The sequence below is a fragment of the Venturia canescens genome, chromosome 5, assembly GCF_019457755.1.
Source record: "Venturia canescens isolate UGA chromosome 5, ASM1945775v1, whole genome shotgun sequence".
In the NCBI taxonomy this organism is placed as follows: domain Eukaryota; kingdom Metazoa; phylum Arthropoda; class Insecta; order Hymenoptera; family Ichneumonidae; genus Venturia; species Venturia canescens.
The window spans coordinates 14,516,907-14,534,712 of NC_057425.1; the positions used below are offsets into that span (position 1 = coordinate 14,516,907).

Genomic DNA, 17,806 nt, shown 5'->3' on the forward strand with positions numbered 1-17,806 from the left:
CTCGGAGTAGAGCGAGCGGGCGAGCGAGAGGGAAAGAAAGAGTGTTGCAACTCGTAGTACCGAGCTCTCACTGCGTTTACTCTCGATTAGGAGTTGACGAGAATATAATAAAGCGTATAAAAACCTCGAAACTATTTTTCTTTTTCCAAGCCTTGCCATAATTTTCATTTATTACTCGTACTAAAAACGGATCAAGGATAATTCGATGGTGTACATATAAATTTCTGTACGCGTACGAGATCGTTGTCTAATAAAAATCAGCAAATTGTTACAAAACGCGCTCGGCATCATGAAATCCTAAGAAATTCTCAAGTTTGACCTATAAATAAAAATGGAGTATTGTAACAATTCTTGTTGGGACTTGTGAGCATCGAGTTATATTTATTAAATTATCAAATTTATTTGATAAATAAATTATTGAGGGTCGAATATTTTTTGCCATTTTTTCGGACGAGTTAAAGTTTGTAAGAAAATTATATACACGAGTCGAGTTGGTCGCGTAGCTAATTCAATAATGAGTACTCGGGCCTCATTATTTTGAGAATATGCGCCTCGGAGAAATGGCTAATTTAAAAACAGGCAACATTTTTAAAATAGGCGAAAAATAAAAAACGCAGCGAATAAGATGAATCGATACATAATTTGTCAAACAAAAAGTACAGTTTTCATTTCTGGATGTTGGTGCGACGATAAAACCCCTGAATGGTTTTTTCTTTCCATCATTTTCTCTCGTAATGTCGGTAGTAAAGCCACACGAAACAATTACAGTGTGCCGTTACGAGTTATCGTGGTAGTTTCGTCATCAAATTATCCTGAAAAAAGGGAAAAGTAACTTCCAAACTGCTGGGGATGAAAACAAAGGAGCTCGAAAAGTGTTTCGAGTTTAGGAGAAGGGGGACAAATATTTATCAATAAACCATCGAGAACGATGCAGAAATCAAGAATAAAGGGACCACAGGGATACGCAATGCTTAGATTATTGGAGAGTCAGTAGAGACCGTGCAAGAGCGAAGCGATTTTATTAATAAAAATGATTTTAGAACGCACCAGTAGACGCAATGACTCGGCTCGTATTTTCTCGTTTTTTTCACCCATTTTTCGTAAACTCTCATAAATTATGAAGCAAAAGTACCGTTACAGAAAAAAACGGCAAAACCATAGTCGAACGCGCCAGTGCTTTCGTTACCGATTACAATAAAAAGTCATTCTTTCTCTTTATTGTTTTTTTTTCGTCCTACTTATTCTCTCCTTGTTTCGAAGCACTATTTCTCGAGGAGCTACGAGCGTGAGCCTCTCTTTCGTTTTCTTTGTTTTCTTTTTTTTTTTTTTTCACTATCAAGGATATCAACGATATTCGAGAAAGAGACTCGCATCGGCCGTACCGATATCGCGTAGTTTAACGTGCGGTGTGTAGCGGAAATCAATCGAACCGGAACACCTCAATTTTTTGCAATAATCAACTGCTCAGTCATGTATATAAAACTTGTTTTCGTTTAGAACTTTATTTCATTTTTTTTTTCATGCGGACATAAAAATGTATTCAGAAGAAAATATATTTGGGGTCGATCGACGAGATCTCTGTTTGGCCCAACGCATTCGAAAATGTTTTCTACTCCGATTTTATTTATCTCTGGTATACTTTGAAGAAGTGGAAAAAAAATCAAACTGACGAAAATGAATTTGTTGATAGTTCAAAATTGAGGATTGATTGAAGTCATTCGTATCCAATTAAATATTCCGAAGTAAATAGTAAATAAAATTGAAAAGCGAGTACTAATTTTGTTCTGGACCTCGACGCGAATATAATGATAAAACGGGAAAAAAGGCTCTGTCAGTCGCGATTTTGCCTTTTTTTAATCGGTCAAACTGCCTCAATGAATTTCGATTTCGAAAATTCCAAGCGAGTTTAGCTCTTAACGAGAAGTTGGAAAAATTTTAGAAGCAGAAGCTTTTTCGATATGACCGCACGACTTCTCAGAGGTAAGTAATGAGTGCAAATTTCGAGCGCCCCATTTTGCGCCACCAAAAAAAAACCGTCACGCGAAAGAGGAATACCTTAAAAGTTCTCGTAGAGATATAGTGAAATAGGATTTTCTCGATGGACAGCGTTGAAAATTGAAATATAATGAGGACGTTAATGATGGTAGTACTTATTGAGAAGATGATGCGTCACTGACCGTAATTTTGCTGGCAGTGAAACGGTGTCGCATGAGGACTGTGAGGCGAGCAAGATAGCGACATGAGGACGAGAGCTGCTGCACACTCGTCCATGCAGTCACCCTTATCGTTGAACCCGGCGCAACCCTCGCGTCCGCAACGATGTGGTATTCCCATTATTTCACTCGATCCGGAATTTCCGTTACCACTCCCGCTGCTGGTACTCGCGCTCCCACCGCCGCTGTACGATCTCTCGTAATCCGAACTGGTGCTCGGTCGTCGTTTTCTCGAACTGAAATCAAACATTTGCAACATTTCAATTTCGAGATCGCGGATACGCGACTGATTGAAATTGCACTCTCTTTTCGCACCCTTAAACTGTAATGCTCATCGAAATTATTTTCTGCGACGGCTCAATCGTTTTCCACAAAAAATTTCGTTCCAAGCACCCAAATAAACTTGTCAATCGTAATATTCGTAAAAATAGACTGCTCCCTCGATTTCAAGTGGCCCGAAGTACTAAAAAATATGAGAATAAGATAAAGAGGCACTGCGCGGCGAGGACTTTTAACACGAAGCAAATAAAAAAAAGGAATAAACAAGTGGACGAAGAAATAAATTCTCTGGAGAGGATTCGTGGACAATGTTGAAGAATTTACCGAGGTTGATTGCTGCGGTCCTTCTCTCTCTCTCGTTAAAGTGCACACGGGTAAATGGTACCTCCAGCTGGTGAGGGACGCCGCAAAGAATTATCTCGACAGCGACGAGAGACAACGAAGGAAAAAAGATACATCGCACGGAAGAGAGAGAGAGAGAGAGAGAGAGAGAGAGGCGAGGAGGGGGAAGAGACCTTTACGGTTTCACGGAAGACGATTATTCGCCGGTGCTTCTGCTGCCTTCCCATCGTTTTATACCTATGTACACGAGTTTTTTCATGTTTTCGGACGATACATAGAAGAGTAAATATATAAAGATAAGTTCGTACATCCGCACGGAATAGTATATAGAGCGGCGTGAGTCTCTTTGCTGTGAGTAGTTCGCGTGTCTTCTACTGCGTGAAAAAAAGAGACCGATCGCGAGAGAAAATGGTAAATGCAATGTGAAAAAGGGTCATGTGACGAGTGAGGTTGAAAAAAAAATAAAGAGGAAAGGAGAAAGAAGGAAAAGAAAGGAGAAAGAGCCACGAGGAAAAGTCGAATCAACATTATTGAGTTGTAAATAACACTGGAAAAAAGGGTCCGTTCACCCTTCGACGTGCAATGTTTGCTTCAATTATTCAGCGCGAGTAGTACGCGCCGTAGAACGTAAAAATTGTACGTACATTATCGAGTACCGTGTACTATGTAAAAATAACCAGATGGCAAAACTCGCTTCTTTATTCTTCAATCGTACTGTCCGTCACTTTACAAGCGCTTCCACTTTTTCCACACGTGTCGAAGAAGCTTCGTCGACGTGGATTCAAACGGGACGGGGGCCCACGAGGATCCTCGGGCTTGTTCTCATCTCGGGAGATCGGCGTGCAGTGAAACTCGTGCAAATACTTAGTGACTTTGAATAATTAAAACAATGATGCATCGAGTCTCGGTCCAATATTTTTTCTGCCTCCGTTTTCCACGCGCGATTAATAAAACAAACCGACTTCGAGGCCGCGAACACACATCGGAATATTTCGAAAATTCAAATATCTTCGAATGACTCTTGATCCAAGTGTTTGAAAAAAAAACTCACAGACTTGTTTAAAATGGGAAAGAAAAGTATGAGCAAGCGCCGCTGAAAACATGTTTTACCTCATCGTCGAGCATGAAATTTCTTCGGTGAATAAAAAACGGTAAATTTGCGCTACAATTGAAATACAAAAGACAGGCACACATTCTGAATTTCGTAGTATCGATCAAGGTTAACCGTTCGGAGATATAAATGAGAAACGATATTTATTTAATCTCTTTTTTTCCCATTCGAAGAGTTTCTTCACGGATATACCGTTAGCGGAGTGCGGCGAGCGGAGCAGCGGCACCGTCGAGCCATATCGAGAGAGAGAGAGAGAGAGAGAGAGCTCAAAGAACTCTCTTCGTGTTTAGAGGCGTTGCCACTTCGTAATCGAAGGGAATTCAAACCCGTCCAATCATTTCCTCATTCTTATTATTTGACAATGATTTTATAACTTTTGTCGCAGGGCGTTTGAACTCGGAGATAATACGAGGTGGACGAGTCCCGGAGAACCGTTTAATTAACGCGCAAATGGTATGTGGTAATGGGCGAGAGTGTGTGCACGCATATGACAAAATGGCATAGAGTCAAAGGGGCAGAGCGAAGGAGACTGCGCTCAAGGCCGTCGCGCTTTCAGTCACCGTGTATGTAACGCGCTCCGCTGGCCATGTCACTCTCGTCTTACTCCAGATACACAAGTTCCCTCTCTCCGGGTCTCCTTCTCAATCTCCGAGGCAAAGATAAATACCTTTCGTGCAGCCTTTGTTAGTGAAAAAGAAGAAGAAGAAGAAGAAGAAGGAGAAAAAACAAACGAACGAAGTAGGAAAACGGCTCGCGTCACCTTTTTCCTGTTCTTTCTTTCACTTCGTTCTAGTCCACGTTATAACGGTATCTATCGGCAACAAGTAGTCCCATAGCTGGTGTGTACAAAAAGTCAGAAAAGAGGTTAACGATCCCAGGGAGGGCAGAGAGTCTAGATTTTTAATCACAAACGAAGAAAAAATTTGCTTCGATTTTCGTTTATCATTTTTTTTCCCTCATTTTACTACGCTGGAGCGCATTATTGGCAATGAAAATTTAATGCGGTTAGAACATTTTGGAACAGGGGATACGACGAGTTACACGAGCTCTGCTGCGGGGTCAGTCGATCGATGAGTGATCGAAAGACGACGAAAAAAGACTCCGCAGAATCCAAAGGAACGTATGGAGTAAAAATAAACAACGTTGAAAGCGAAACGTCCTCGCGGTTCGGATTATTATTCACCTTTCAGATTCCTCAGCTGTTGTGGAGGAAGGTGATTCGGGGGCATTTCGAAAGTCGAGTGTGTTTCAAGACCTTCCGGGTATATTTAACGTCACGGGAGCTGACGTTCGATGCCTCTCTCTCTCTCTCTCTCTCTCTCTCTCTCTCTCTCTCTCTCTCTCCGTACCGCGAAACTTGACAGGGAAGGGAAAAGATTGGGGCATTGACGAAAGAGAGTCTCTCGGGAGAGTTCGCGTAAGGAAAATAAAAATAAAGAGCGTCAGAGGGCCGGGAGGGGCAGAAAAAAGTGAAAAAATCGTTTTGTTCTCTTTCACTCGTAACGAGTCTATCGCGCAGCGATCGCGAAGGCTGCGAACGATAATTTGAGAGTCTTGGTATTTTTCTCGTTACTCCGATGCTGCAAAAAGGCGGGGAGGGCTCGCACGCACGCACGAGCGTTTAAATGAAAAAGTTAAAAAGATGCGAAATGGGATCGTGAGAAGTTTCGATTCGTTCGGATTACCGAACCCTCGTTGCAAGCTTTTTACTATTTATTAACATCGTTTTGTAGCCAACGACGATGCGTCCCCGACGAATGAAAAACCGATCGAGTGAAAAACTAAGCCGCCGTACTTCCAATTCCCGTATTATCGTGAAAATGTTATTCCGCCTAAATTTTTTAAGCTCATCAACGGATTTCTATGGATTCGAGCATTTCCGAGCTAACAATGATGCGGATCAAATCGTAATTCACTCGAATTTCACCGCGTATACCATTATTATGCAAATTTAAATCGAGAATTAAGGTCAATGCATTTGTACAAGATAACCCGTTTACGCGAACGCAGTTCCCGAGCGCGCTACGAACGAGGTCACGAGACCTGGATGACCCGGAAGTGGAGAACGTCCATTTACCTACACACAGGTAAATACACCAATAAATTTCACCGCATCCCGACTTTACGTCGAGTTATTTTGTGTATTCCCGCACAGCCCAATAGCACGCGTTTCTAAATGATTTAAAAACTTACGACTTTTCTCAATTTAAGAGGAATTTCATCGCTTTTAAAAAAGCCCTGGCGAAGAATCAGGCCACCGGGATCGGGTGAATCCGTGTTGCGTGACCTATTTTTACACGTACACGCGGCTCCGGTTGAGCCAAAGTGGAGCAGGAGTACCTGGACGGCCCAGAAGCTCGTTGAATATACGTGGAACGCCACCCACTCCGGAGCTTATTTAACAAAATACATAACGTACGTTTGACCTATATCAACGCTCTCACGAACCATATCCGCGTGTTTACATTTGCCGTTGATAAAAAAATACGAGTATTCCTCCTACCGAGTCATTATTTCGTTCAAATATACGCAAACATTGCGCGCTTCGATATTGCACCGGATATTCATACACGGAGAAAACGAGGCCGAAAATTCTAGAGGAATATAGTATCTCGGGGACAGTATAGAACTGGATTGCGGCATTACTTCAAAGAGCAGTAATAAGAAGTGTTCTATCCACCATAGTAAAAAGACCAATACTGCTCATCCCTTTTATTCAAAAGACTTAGGGAGTTTCGGTACAGAAGTTTAAATATTAAGAAATTGATCAAATTTGGTGATAATGTTCTTCAACATCAAGTGCGAAAAGACAAATTTTTTCAAAATTTTCTTCTACTTAGTTATCGAGTAATTACGTATTAACCCTCTCAGACCGAGACCTATTTCGCGTTGACCGAAAATGATTCCCTTCATAATTTTATCTCAAAATACTTTCTAGTTTCCGAATCCATTGTGACATTTCGGTTTTTTTGTTGGGAAATATGAATTTTTGAATGTTCGCTGCGCGCAGCACCAGGTCCTTGGGGAGCAAAATCAGGAAAATTTACGAATGAATCTAGCACCGAATACCTTAAATACATCATATTAGCTTCCCTTTGAAAGGAAATAACGTTTGGAGTACGAAAAAAAAAATTATACCCACTTTTCTTTTGCGATAACTAAAGCACCTTTTCACACAACGCCAACTCAACATGAAACGCCGACTTCATATTGATATTTCGATGAGTTAAAGCAGTTTATCTCTTGGTTTAGGAGTATCTAAGGTGCAATCTAACTTTGCTTGATTGAAATAGGCAGTTAGAACCCCGACCTTACTGACCGATGCAGTTTCATTGGGCCTGGAAGCGCGTGTTGCGTAGAAGCAACATACGGTCCGAGAGGGTTAAGGAGTTTCGGTACAGGCAATACAATATGTTGCCATGCTAAACCATGCTAAAAACATAAAAAATTTCAAAAAGTTTAGAATTTTATAAAATTGGGTGAACATATTCTTTAGTGCCAAATTTGGCAATGCAAATTTTTTAAGATTTTTCTTCTACACAGTTATCGAGTAATTGATCACTAAATTTCACGTGTATAAGCATAGCGTTTTCATATATATAGGTATACATTTCGGGCATAAGAAATCTGCTTTAATGCGTAATTACTCGATAACTAAGTAGAAGAAAATTTTGAAAAAAATTTGTCTTTTCGCACTTGATGTTGAACAACATTATCACCAAGTTTGATAAATTTCTTAATATTTAGACTTTTGTACCGAAACTCCTTAAAGCAGATTTCTTATGCCCGGAATATATATATGGAAACGCTATGCTTATACACGTGAACTTTAGTGATCAATTACTCGATAACTGTATAGAAGAAAAATCTTTAAAAATTTGTATCGTCAAATTTGGCACTAAAGAATACGTTCACCAAATTTTATAAAATTCTGAACTTTTTGAAATTTTTTATGTTTTTAGCATGGTTTAGCATGGCAACATTGTATCGCCTGTACCGAAAATCCTTAAGAGTGTTTTTCTCTATGAGCATAGTAAAAAATCTTTGCAGTCACTTGAAATGTTTGTATTGCAAAGTATGCTCGGGCAACCCTGAAAAACAAAACACTTATCGGTAAGCGCTAGTCTGGACATGACGAATAACACTCGAAAACAAAACGAAATATAGTTCTCGCACGTGCATCACTTTTTGCTATGCTCGTGAAGCTGTTTAGAATTGAAGGAATGAAAAATTGTAAAATTCAAAAAATACTATGCCGTTTGTAATCGATGCCTAAATACTTTTAAAATTCTTGAAAAAAAAATATATTCCTCGCTATACAAAACGAATCCGTTTTCTCCGTGTACTAGGCCAAAGTCACGGGCAAATAAATGCGAAGAATTGGAGGGAGCAGATTTAACTCGAATCTTATTGGAGACTCGAGAAGATCGCCTCAGAGTAAACGCACGAGCGAACGAACGGCGAATGTAAAAAATTCGATCAGCGCAGCGAGAGTGGTCCGGGCAGAAGTAACGAAGCGAACGCGCCGAAATCTTTTCATATCTCGAGCTTTCTGTTCGAGCGAAATGTAAAAAATGGAGTGTATAACTTGAGAGCAGGGAAAACAAAGATGAAAAAGAAAAGTGGCGAATCCGCATAAAACTGGGAAGCGATAGATGAAAAAGGAGGTCACCGGGATCCGGGACGCGCGAATCTCCTGTACAGCGGGACTGTTAACACGTGTTGGTGTGTTTGGCGAGTGCAAGAGCCAGGACACGAGTACTCGGATGACCTGGTTCCGAGAGACAGAGAGCGGAATACAGCCGGGTGCCGCCGGTTGTGCCAACTGCAGCAAAAACCCCATGCCCGTATACTTGCACCCGAGTGCAGTAAAAGTAATAAGCGCGCGCGCGCGAGTACGAATGTGCATAGGAATATGAGTCGAGAGTCGATAAGGGCTCAAGGGGGGCATCGGCGATCGTTGCTTCCTCAAGAAGTAACGGCTTTTTGTCAGCGAGGGATGAAAGTGAAGCGGCGAGAGAGGATCGAAGGAGACGCTGGAAGTTGGCTGTTCCGTGACCCATATCGCGAGGGGCGCCGTTTCGGAGCGAGCCCTGGAAATGGGTCGTCTTGTTGGCCGGTGGGTGGCTCACCCGCGAGAAATCAGTCCATAAAGGGGAGGCCATAAAGGGAGAGAGCACCGAGGGCGGCGGGGAGGGAGAGAGAAAGAGAGAGTTTCGCCGCGGAGGGGATGTTGGCGAGTTCTATATCGTCGAGCGTTAAATTCCCGCCGGAATTCCCGGGGGAGAACTCGTGGCTGGAAACGTAGGAAAATGGAAACAAGTGCGCAAGCGCACTTGCACTTCTGCATCTTCGTTTGGAGATGCCTCTATGTGTGTACGAATGCGAGAGGGAGGGCGGGCGGGAAGGGGAGAGGGAGAAACTGGGTCACGCGATGTATTCGATATATATAGGAAGGCTTTTGCTTCTCTCCGGCGACGGCGCTCGCTCTATATAGAAGTAATACGGCTCTCGGGCATCCAGGAGCGGTTGCCACGCGCCGACACCTAACTCTCCCGTATATCGACATATTGCTTAGAAACAAAAAGCTGTGCTTTCCATAACCCCGCGTGTTCGATTACGTGGGCTACGACCTCTCGCTCTTTCCTCGATCGACGACGCTCCGTCCGCTCGTACGAAATGCCGTTGCAGAGCTTGCATTCGGGATTTTCGGCAGGCATTTAATTATCGCGTGGCTAAGATTTGGGAGCAGGGCGCGGGGATACGAGCGAAACTCTTCGCGGCGACTTTATGTACGCACGCATTCTTACTCGGGAGAAAAATCGGGGGAGGGAGGCGGTTGTGCTTCTGAGTCTGTATCATGTTCGAGAGAAATGATCGTAAACTGGCTTGCTTCGAATGCGTGAGTTTTCAATTGGGTTATTGCAGCATGTCGGGTTAGAAATATTTGAAGGAAACATTTCTCGCAGTCGCGCGGCGATCATTCGATAACGAAAGTCCATTCGAAAAGTCTTCGTTGTGTGTTGAGGGCTCTACCATTATTAGATTTTTCAAAATTTAATTTAAATTTAAGATTTAAAAGTATGGTACTTCAATTTTATTAAGATCTGAGCAGTTTCAGTGTACTCGCGCGTTTTCTCCGCAAATCTCCGAAACTATTCAACCGATCCTTACCAAAATTTTACCACACGCCCTTTATGATTATAGCTATAGCGCGTATCATACGAATTTTGCAATTTTTCATCGAATTATAACTTGTTTTTGCAAAAAACGATGAGAAAAAAAAACGTGCTTTTTCGTAGTTTTCGGAAAAATGTCCGACATTTTGTCGTTTTTTAATATAAATCAGGATTCGCGTGATATGCGCTACAGCTATTTCTCTCCGAACATCCATTCCAGAGATTTTATCAACAGCGCACACCCATCTTTTTTTGGACCTGTCTTCTCGCTCATTTCTTTTTACGAAAACCGCGAGAAAAATGAAAATGAAGGAAAAAAAATGTTGTGCATTCTAAGAGTGTATTTTTTATACCCAACATTTTTTATATTCATATTTATAATTTATACCGGTGAAAAAAATTCGTGAAAATAGTCTTTTTCTTGCTCGTCTATAGTTAGGGTAGACCCCTTAATTCTGCCTCCCGAAACGTGGTCTCGAAATGAGTCGAGCATGATGAGTAGTTGCAGGATGAATGGAGCGAGTGAATCCTGTTGAAAAATCGAGTGGATCGGTGAAAAATCCTTGAACGATCTCGGGTACGCTTGACCCGGATTTACCTATCCGGGTTACCCGGTCCTCTGGTTTGTTAGGTCGGGTTAACGACGCCCCGGCGCGAGAATTCACCACAATTTTACAAACGAAATACACGGCGAGATACGCACGTAAAACGAGGGGTGGCGTATACGGCAGTGTATAATATTCCCGTGAATTTTTCAACGAACTCGGGAACGTCGTTGAAAAAGGTGAAATACCGTGACAAACAGTGCGCTTTTTCGTTCAGAAAAAAGTCGCGCGCGTATACAAAATGAGAAAACGAAGAATCGGAAAAAAAGGAAAGGGCGATATTTCGAGCGAAATTTTGTTTGCTTTTCTGTTAAGGAAGATCACGCGAATATAATGGAAATGGAAAGTTCCAACTTTAATAAGCTAGAAATACACACCGTGCAAATAGAATTTTTTAAAAGCCTTTTACATAGGCTCTTATGGCAGGCACGCTCCCTCGATGATTTAGATTTAATGAAATAGGATCCTCCCGAATTGAAAGAGCCAAAAACGAGAATAAGAAAAAATAATGTTTTTATACATCAATGATGTCTCGAGAACGCCTTGTGAAAATAATAACTCGGGAATGGAAAAATAGCGACGATACAATGTTGCCATGCTAAACCATGTTAAATACATTAAAAATTTTTAAATGATAAGAATTTAATAAAATTTGGTGATCTTTAGTGCCAAATTTGATAAAACAAATTTTTTAAGATTTTTCTTCTGTACAGTTATCGAGTAGTTGATCACTAAAGTTCACGTGTACAAGCATAGCGTTTCCACATACATTCCGGGCATAAGAAATCTGCTTTAATGCGTAATTACTCGATAACTAAGCAGAAGAAAAATTTTGAAAAAAATTGTGTTTTCGCACTTGATGTTGAAGAACATTATCACGAAATTTGATCAATTTCTAATTATTTAGACTTTTGTACCCAACCTCCTTAACCGCTATCATTATATTAAAAATTGATCAATCTCAACAAACAAGTTACGCATTATTTCAACAATTGCGAGAATAAATTTTAATCGTTTTTTTGATCATGAAAAGAGGAAAAAAGTTGAGTGGCTTTTTTCAATGACAAGTAACGCATGATCATCCTTAAAAGATGGCCTATTATTTCTCCTCCAATCGTTGGCTGTATTTGAAACAGAATCGACTTTTCGTTGGTACGGGTGAGGTCCAAGCGTGACTTGGAAAATGAGGAAACATTAACCCAATTTCTTCTATTCGCGTCCGGTCTCTTTAAAACTAGTGTCTTTCCTTTTTTTTTTATCTCTTCGCTCTGTCTCGTCTATCTATTAACCTCTTTGTATTTCTATTGAAAAAGTAAAACCCAGGACCGCTTATTTGAGAGCGCTGTGCGAGAGCGGTGCGTCCGTTCCGTCCGCGACTCGTAAAAATCTCTGTTGCGACACGCTCGAGATAAAAAAAGCAGGCGGCGACGGCGGCGGTGTCTATTCACCTGGCCTGTCTTCGTTGTCCTAAAGTGACATATCGCGCGTGCTCTCGCGCGCGTCATGTTTGCACTGTGATAAAGGGTAGCGATGCGTGATAAAGAAAAAATGGATCGCCGAAGAGTCGATCACACGCGGGACGAGTCTTCGAAACGGCAACTTCATAAAAACCCGCGCAAAAAGGCATTCTCGAAAAGCAAAATATAAGATAAATAAATAAATAATGAATTAATGAATTCCGCCTACTATTATCCTTTAGCGATGGTATTTTTGAAACAATTCAATCTCCCACTTCCGCGACGATATACACCTCGTTACCCCGTTATCATAAACAAAGAACATTTTGTTCATTTGTCCTCCGCGTATCGCTTCCATGACGCGACACCTGCTGCGGAAAGAGGAAAAGCATTGACCCACTTTCGAAAGCGTTGCATCCGGGTTACCGAGTCGAATTCACCGTGTACCTGTTCCTTCTTCTAACACATATAGAAGCGACAGGAACACGATTAAGGGGGAGGGAGGCTGAGAGAGAGAGAGAGAGAGAGAGGAAGAGAAAAAGGGAGCGGGCGAGGGAGATGACGACGACCTGGATCGAGCGTCCCAATTTCCGGCGTTTGTACATAGTCGATAGTACTACTGCGTGCATATATAGTTACGTACATACATCCATGTGTTTGGTGTTACGTGTAGAGAGTATGTTAGGTAATATGCTACAACCCGGGACTCTATGTGCAACCCGGTTATCCCTGTACGTATGTACCTCGAGCAATTCGATCGTTGCCCCAATTTCTGGAGCGTACTGGCCCCTGGCAACGAGAAAATCGTCCCTCTCGAGCTTGACCCCGCGTGCACACGTATGGCGCGGGAACGACGGATTCGGGGAGGTCATAATCATCGTTAATCGTCAGCTAGACGAAAACTTTTTCAATTACGTTTATTGCGGTTGTTGTTTCAATTGGCGCTGGCAGTATTGCTGTTTCGATTCGAATCGGCCTTGAGAATTTTGCTCGATTGGATAGCACAGATTTTTAGATTTTTGAGTACCCGAATATATAATGCGGAGAGCGAGTCTAGAAATGTCGGGGGATAAAATTCATTGCGATCTCGAGCAGTAAATTTGATCGTAAATTCATTTATTTATAAATTGAACTCGGAGATTTTTAATGAAAGCTGACTTTCGGAGCGTGCTCGGGATCAATCCAATTGGGTGGTGTTTCGCGTATGCGTGCGGTGAAGATCGACCGATGTTGACGTTGCCGCGGCGAGCGATCGCTAGAGCCAAGTATTAGGCGATCTCGCGGGTCGTCGCTCGTACATGCGGACGAGCTTTTATGGCGCGGTGCAAAAGTTGATGAGAAAGAAAGAGCGAAAGGGAGTAAAAATGTAAAAGCTAAAGCGAGAAAGGAGAGGAAATTGGTGGTTGAGTGGGCATCGAGGAAAGGTCGACGCTCAAAGGTTGTTCCATGAATATTCAGCGTAACATTACACGTACTATTATGTTACGTCCTTCGTCGCATACGCGCCCATTTTCAACGAGCCGAGACTATCGCTCTCATCAATTGCACCCGAACAAACCGTGAATTGTGTTCTCTCTTCTCCGTCTCAGCTCTTGCGCCTGCAGCGTTGAAATGCCACACCCTTAAAAAACGATAAAACTTTTCAAGGCGAACCTTCGGTGAGCGAAGATGCGACGAGAAGTCTTCCTCTCGAGCAGCGTTCGCTCCTTCCTTCGTGATTCGAGACAGAGACGAGTACGCGCGTCGCAAATAATAAATAAAACCGCGACCGCAATGTTTTCAATGCGCAATAACCGATCAGAAAAATCCTTATTCACCGATCGAGAATTATTTGTCTTTGGTAATATCGAAAAAGCATTGAACGCCGATAAAAACAAAGGCATTAATTAGTGGAGGATTCCCCTTGGTATTTGCTAGGCCAGGAAAATCTCGGTAAAGCGGAGACAGATCAATAGATAACCTTGACCAGATTTTGTACTACCCTTGAAAGCATGTAAATATCCTCGACTCGGTAATCGTCCAAAAGCTCTTACATAAGCTGCCTCCGCACATACAAAGCGTTTTAACGGGGATGGGTCGCAACGTTTCTCCTCGAATTTCCTCGAATAATTTAGTCTCCGTTGATTGAGCTCCGTGCGGTAGGGATTTTATTTAGAAAAATCTCGGGCAAACGCACATAAGCTTTCATATAAACACCTTTTCGATGCGCTAATCCACAGATATATTGCACGGAACGCAATATGTTCGAGAGAGATGAAGTTTCTATATAACGGGGCTTTTGTCGGTGTAGACGAGTGTGCCATAAATGGAGATAAGTTCGTATTTCGGCTGAGAAATCCGTGAGTGTGCCGACGACACACTCGCACGAGAGGGAAATACGACGGAGAGAAGAGAGGAGAAGATAAAAAATGGAAGATAAAAAGGGAGGAGAATAAGCAGCGGAAAATAGAAAGAGAAGGGGAAGGGAAATGTATATAGAAATCTCGTCTTCTCCTTCCACTTCTCTCGGACAAGAGTGCCACGTGCACGACCCCGCGGAGGCGATGCTATACGCGTACGTGTCGGTGCACGTGTATGCGCGGGCGCCTTCTTTCGTCAGCATGCATATAGATTGGAGTTGCAGCAAAATCCGCGCGCGCCATGGGATTGCGAAATTCGCACACGCGCCTCACCCGGTCCGCCACTGGCGCACTCGACCCATTGTCCTACTTTCCGGCTTCCCGGTCTCGTTTCAACGGTGCAAGAAGACCGGGAAGAGCTATTCGCACTAGCAGCGTCCCCGGCAACCTCGAGCCATGCCCAAGCTTTCCCAGTTTCCTTCGCTTCCCGCGCGCCCTCGCTTCTCTCTTTTCCATTTCCCTCGTGAAAGAGCACTCTTTTCGCTGCCCCTTTTTTGCCCACCACCGAAAATCATCCCCCGACCCCCGCCTCGAAAACCCCGCGAAGCGACTCGACGCCTCGTCCCACCCTCCCTTTCTCTCGAACGAGAGCCGGGAGCCTCGGACCCGGCTGCTCGCGCTCGAGATTCACTCCTCAACAAGTAGCGAAGACTCGTAATGCTCAGACAGCTCGTTCCAATTTTTCTCTCCCTTCCTCCTTTCCACTACTTTCGATTCTTTTCTCACTACACACACTCTGCGAACGGCTTCTCTTAATTTTTATAATTCTTTACTATTATCTCGCTGAGAGATTAAAAATCGATGAGGGCGTTCTCGAATAACTCGCGATTGTTCAACGTCTGACTGTCCCTTTTCAGGGCTCGAACCGCATTTTTTGAGCTCGACTCGAGCCAAGGTCGACTCTCGATTCTTCACTTCGAATTAGTACATTTCGGAGAAATTTTCTACCGCAGGCCCACCGAAATTTCACCGTAAAGTAAAGCAAATGAATCCGCAACGGATCCTTTCGGATCAAATTTGGGCGCCCATTTTTTCTTCTTCTCGCACCAACTTTCAATGCGTGCGGCGCGTCAATTTAATTTTTTCTCATTTCTAATGAGGACAATAAGCGAGTTTAGCTGAGAGAGAGAGAACGAGGAGCGACTGGTCAAAGGGTCAAATTCGTGAGATCGTCTCTCCGCGGTTGAAGCATCATTGATCCGTCAAGGGCCGAAAGGAGAAAGAAGAAGGAAGCGTCGAGGTCACACTTATTTCGAGTGAGTAACGCGCCTTTTTAATGTCAATCACGTATATGGGTCAAAGAGGAGCGAGAAGGAAATATGCATGGACGAGAAAGCAGAAAGAGTCAAATGAGAGGAGAGAAAACAGCGACGAAAGGGCGAGACGACGTTAAGGTGCAACGGTGTACGAAGCAACATTATCGTAGAAGAAACGAACGCGAGGGCGAGAAAAGGCACGAAATAGAAGGGGAGCGCGTCTTGCCACTCGTGACGAAGAGGGTGAGAGAATCGTCGTACGTGTGTGTGTGTGTGTGTTTATACGACACAGAACGAGAGTACGTACACAATGACGAGGGTCGCGACCTATTTTTATCCCAGACTCTCGCCCATTTCTTGTTCCACCCACGGTATGGAGTTCGCTAAGGGGGTATATAGCCACACAGAGGAGTAAGAGAGCGCGGAGTGAGAGCTGCATCGATCGACCTCGATCCGAGCGCGGTGTTGGCCCAGCCTGGCACCGAGAGCGACCGACCCCACGTACAATTTGTCATCCCCTACCGCGAGACCCGCGCGCGCCCTCTTCCTCTCCTATTCCCTCTCGATCCTATTTTCATTTCTATCTGACTCTTTTTCACTTATTCGTTTGATGCTAGTTACAGCGAGAGCTATGAGCAATGAAACTCGAAGCGTGTGCGTGCGAAATCATTATTCATCGTCCGAATCTGTATAAACAAATGGGACGGTGATACTTTGGGATTGCGAGTGGATATTGCGACGGGTTCCGAGTAAATTTCGGCTCTGTCGCAGGATATGTAATCGGTATAAATTTAAAGCTCGCGTTCGCTTTGCCATTGACTCTCGACGATTTACGACTTTCCAGCACCGTTAGCTGCGGGGGATTTTAATTTTTTATCATTCCAACCCTTCAATTTCCGTGCAATTTTCCATTTCCATTCATTCATGATTCGATCATTCGGCGGATAATATCTCGGATAATATTGATAATCGCGCGAGGCAATTCCAAGTTATTTCTCCTTCGTCGTGTTTCGGCCTCGTGTGAATAAAAAACGATCGAATATCTCCGCAGGAATGAGTCCGTCATCGTTCGGGTTTTGACATTGAAAAAATATTTGTTTCCTCAAAAATCTCGCTCGATTTTGGGAGGATCGAGAGCCGAATGTGATTTCAGAATCAACGGAGTTGAGCAACAAGTGTACTCTCGAGATAAGGATAAGATTGTGTGAGATTTCACGAGCTCGCGAATTTCGAACAGAAGCATTATTATTATCATCATCGTCCACACGAGCTGAGACACACGCACGCACGCACGTACAAAAGTCTGGCAAGTGCAGACACTCGAACCCACACGATAATTAGTCGCGGTTACATTAATTTACGCTCGAAAAAAAAAACGAGACGAATCGACAGAACCTCTCACCTCGAATTAGTGTCTCGTCTCGAGGCGAAATGTCATTGGTCATTTTCGCGTTTCGTCAACGCACTCGCACAAACGTACGACGATTATTGTTATTATTGTTTCCTTTTATCAGCCTCGAGCCGTCAACTGGAACGACAAAAATGTGTATAAAAATAAAAAAAGAACGGTGTACGTAAAGGTGTTGGAAAAAAGATGGGGGTATCGCCGAGGAGAGTCGCGTAAAGGCTGATAGGCACGTAGAGAATCGATTCGCTCGGTCTTTCTCTCTCGTGCATACTCTCGGGCCACCTATATACCTACTTTTTCGACTCAAGGCCCCCGGGGGATCGTGTCTAGGTCGTACACGGGTCGAGACCATTCTCAGAGAGTCTCCGCCACTCTCTCGTTTAACTTCGAGCTCTACACACACGTATGGACGATGTCGTTGATGCGTGGATGATTTTTTTTATAAATAGCTGCTATACGAACATGTATCGATGAGCATATAATGGATACGCTTCGTCTACTGTTCAAAGAGGAGCAGCACATCCTTGCGACTCGCGAGCCTTCTTTACGCGTTCACT

General features: G+C 43.2%; 1 protein-coding gene across 3 annotated transcripts in view; it reads right to left on the reverse strand.

The window, feature by feature from the left end:
• Positions 1 to 17,806, reverse strand: part of LOC122411446 (Glucose transporter 4 enhancer factor) — a 120,578-nt gene that overhangs the window by 48,547 nt on the left and 54,225 nt on the right. For all 3 annotated transcript variants that reach the window (XM_043420217.1, XM_043420219.1, XM_043420218.1), the window contains exon 3: positions 2,178 to 2,449. In XM_043420217.1, the coding sequence (XP_043276152.1) occupies positions 2,178 to 2,449 (272 nt within the window). The remainder of the gene's footprint in view (positions 1 to 2,177; positions 2,450 to 17,806) is intronic.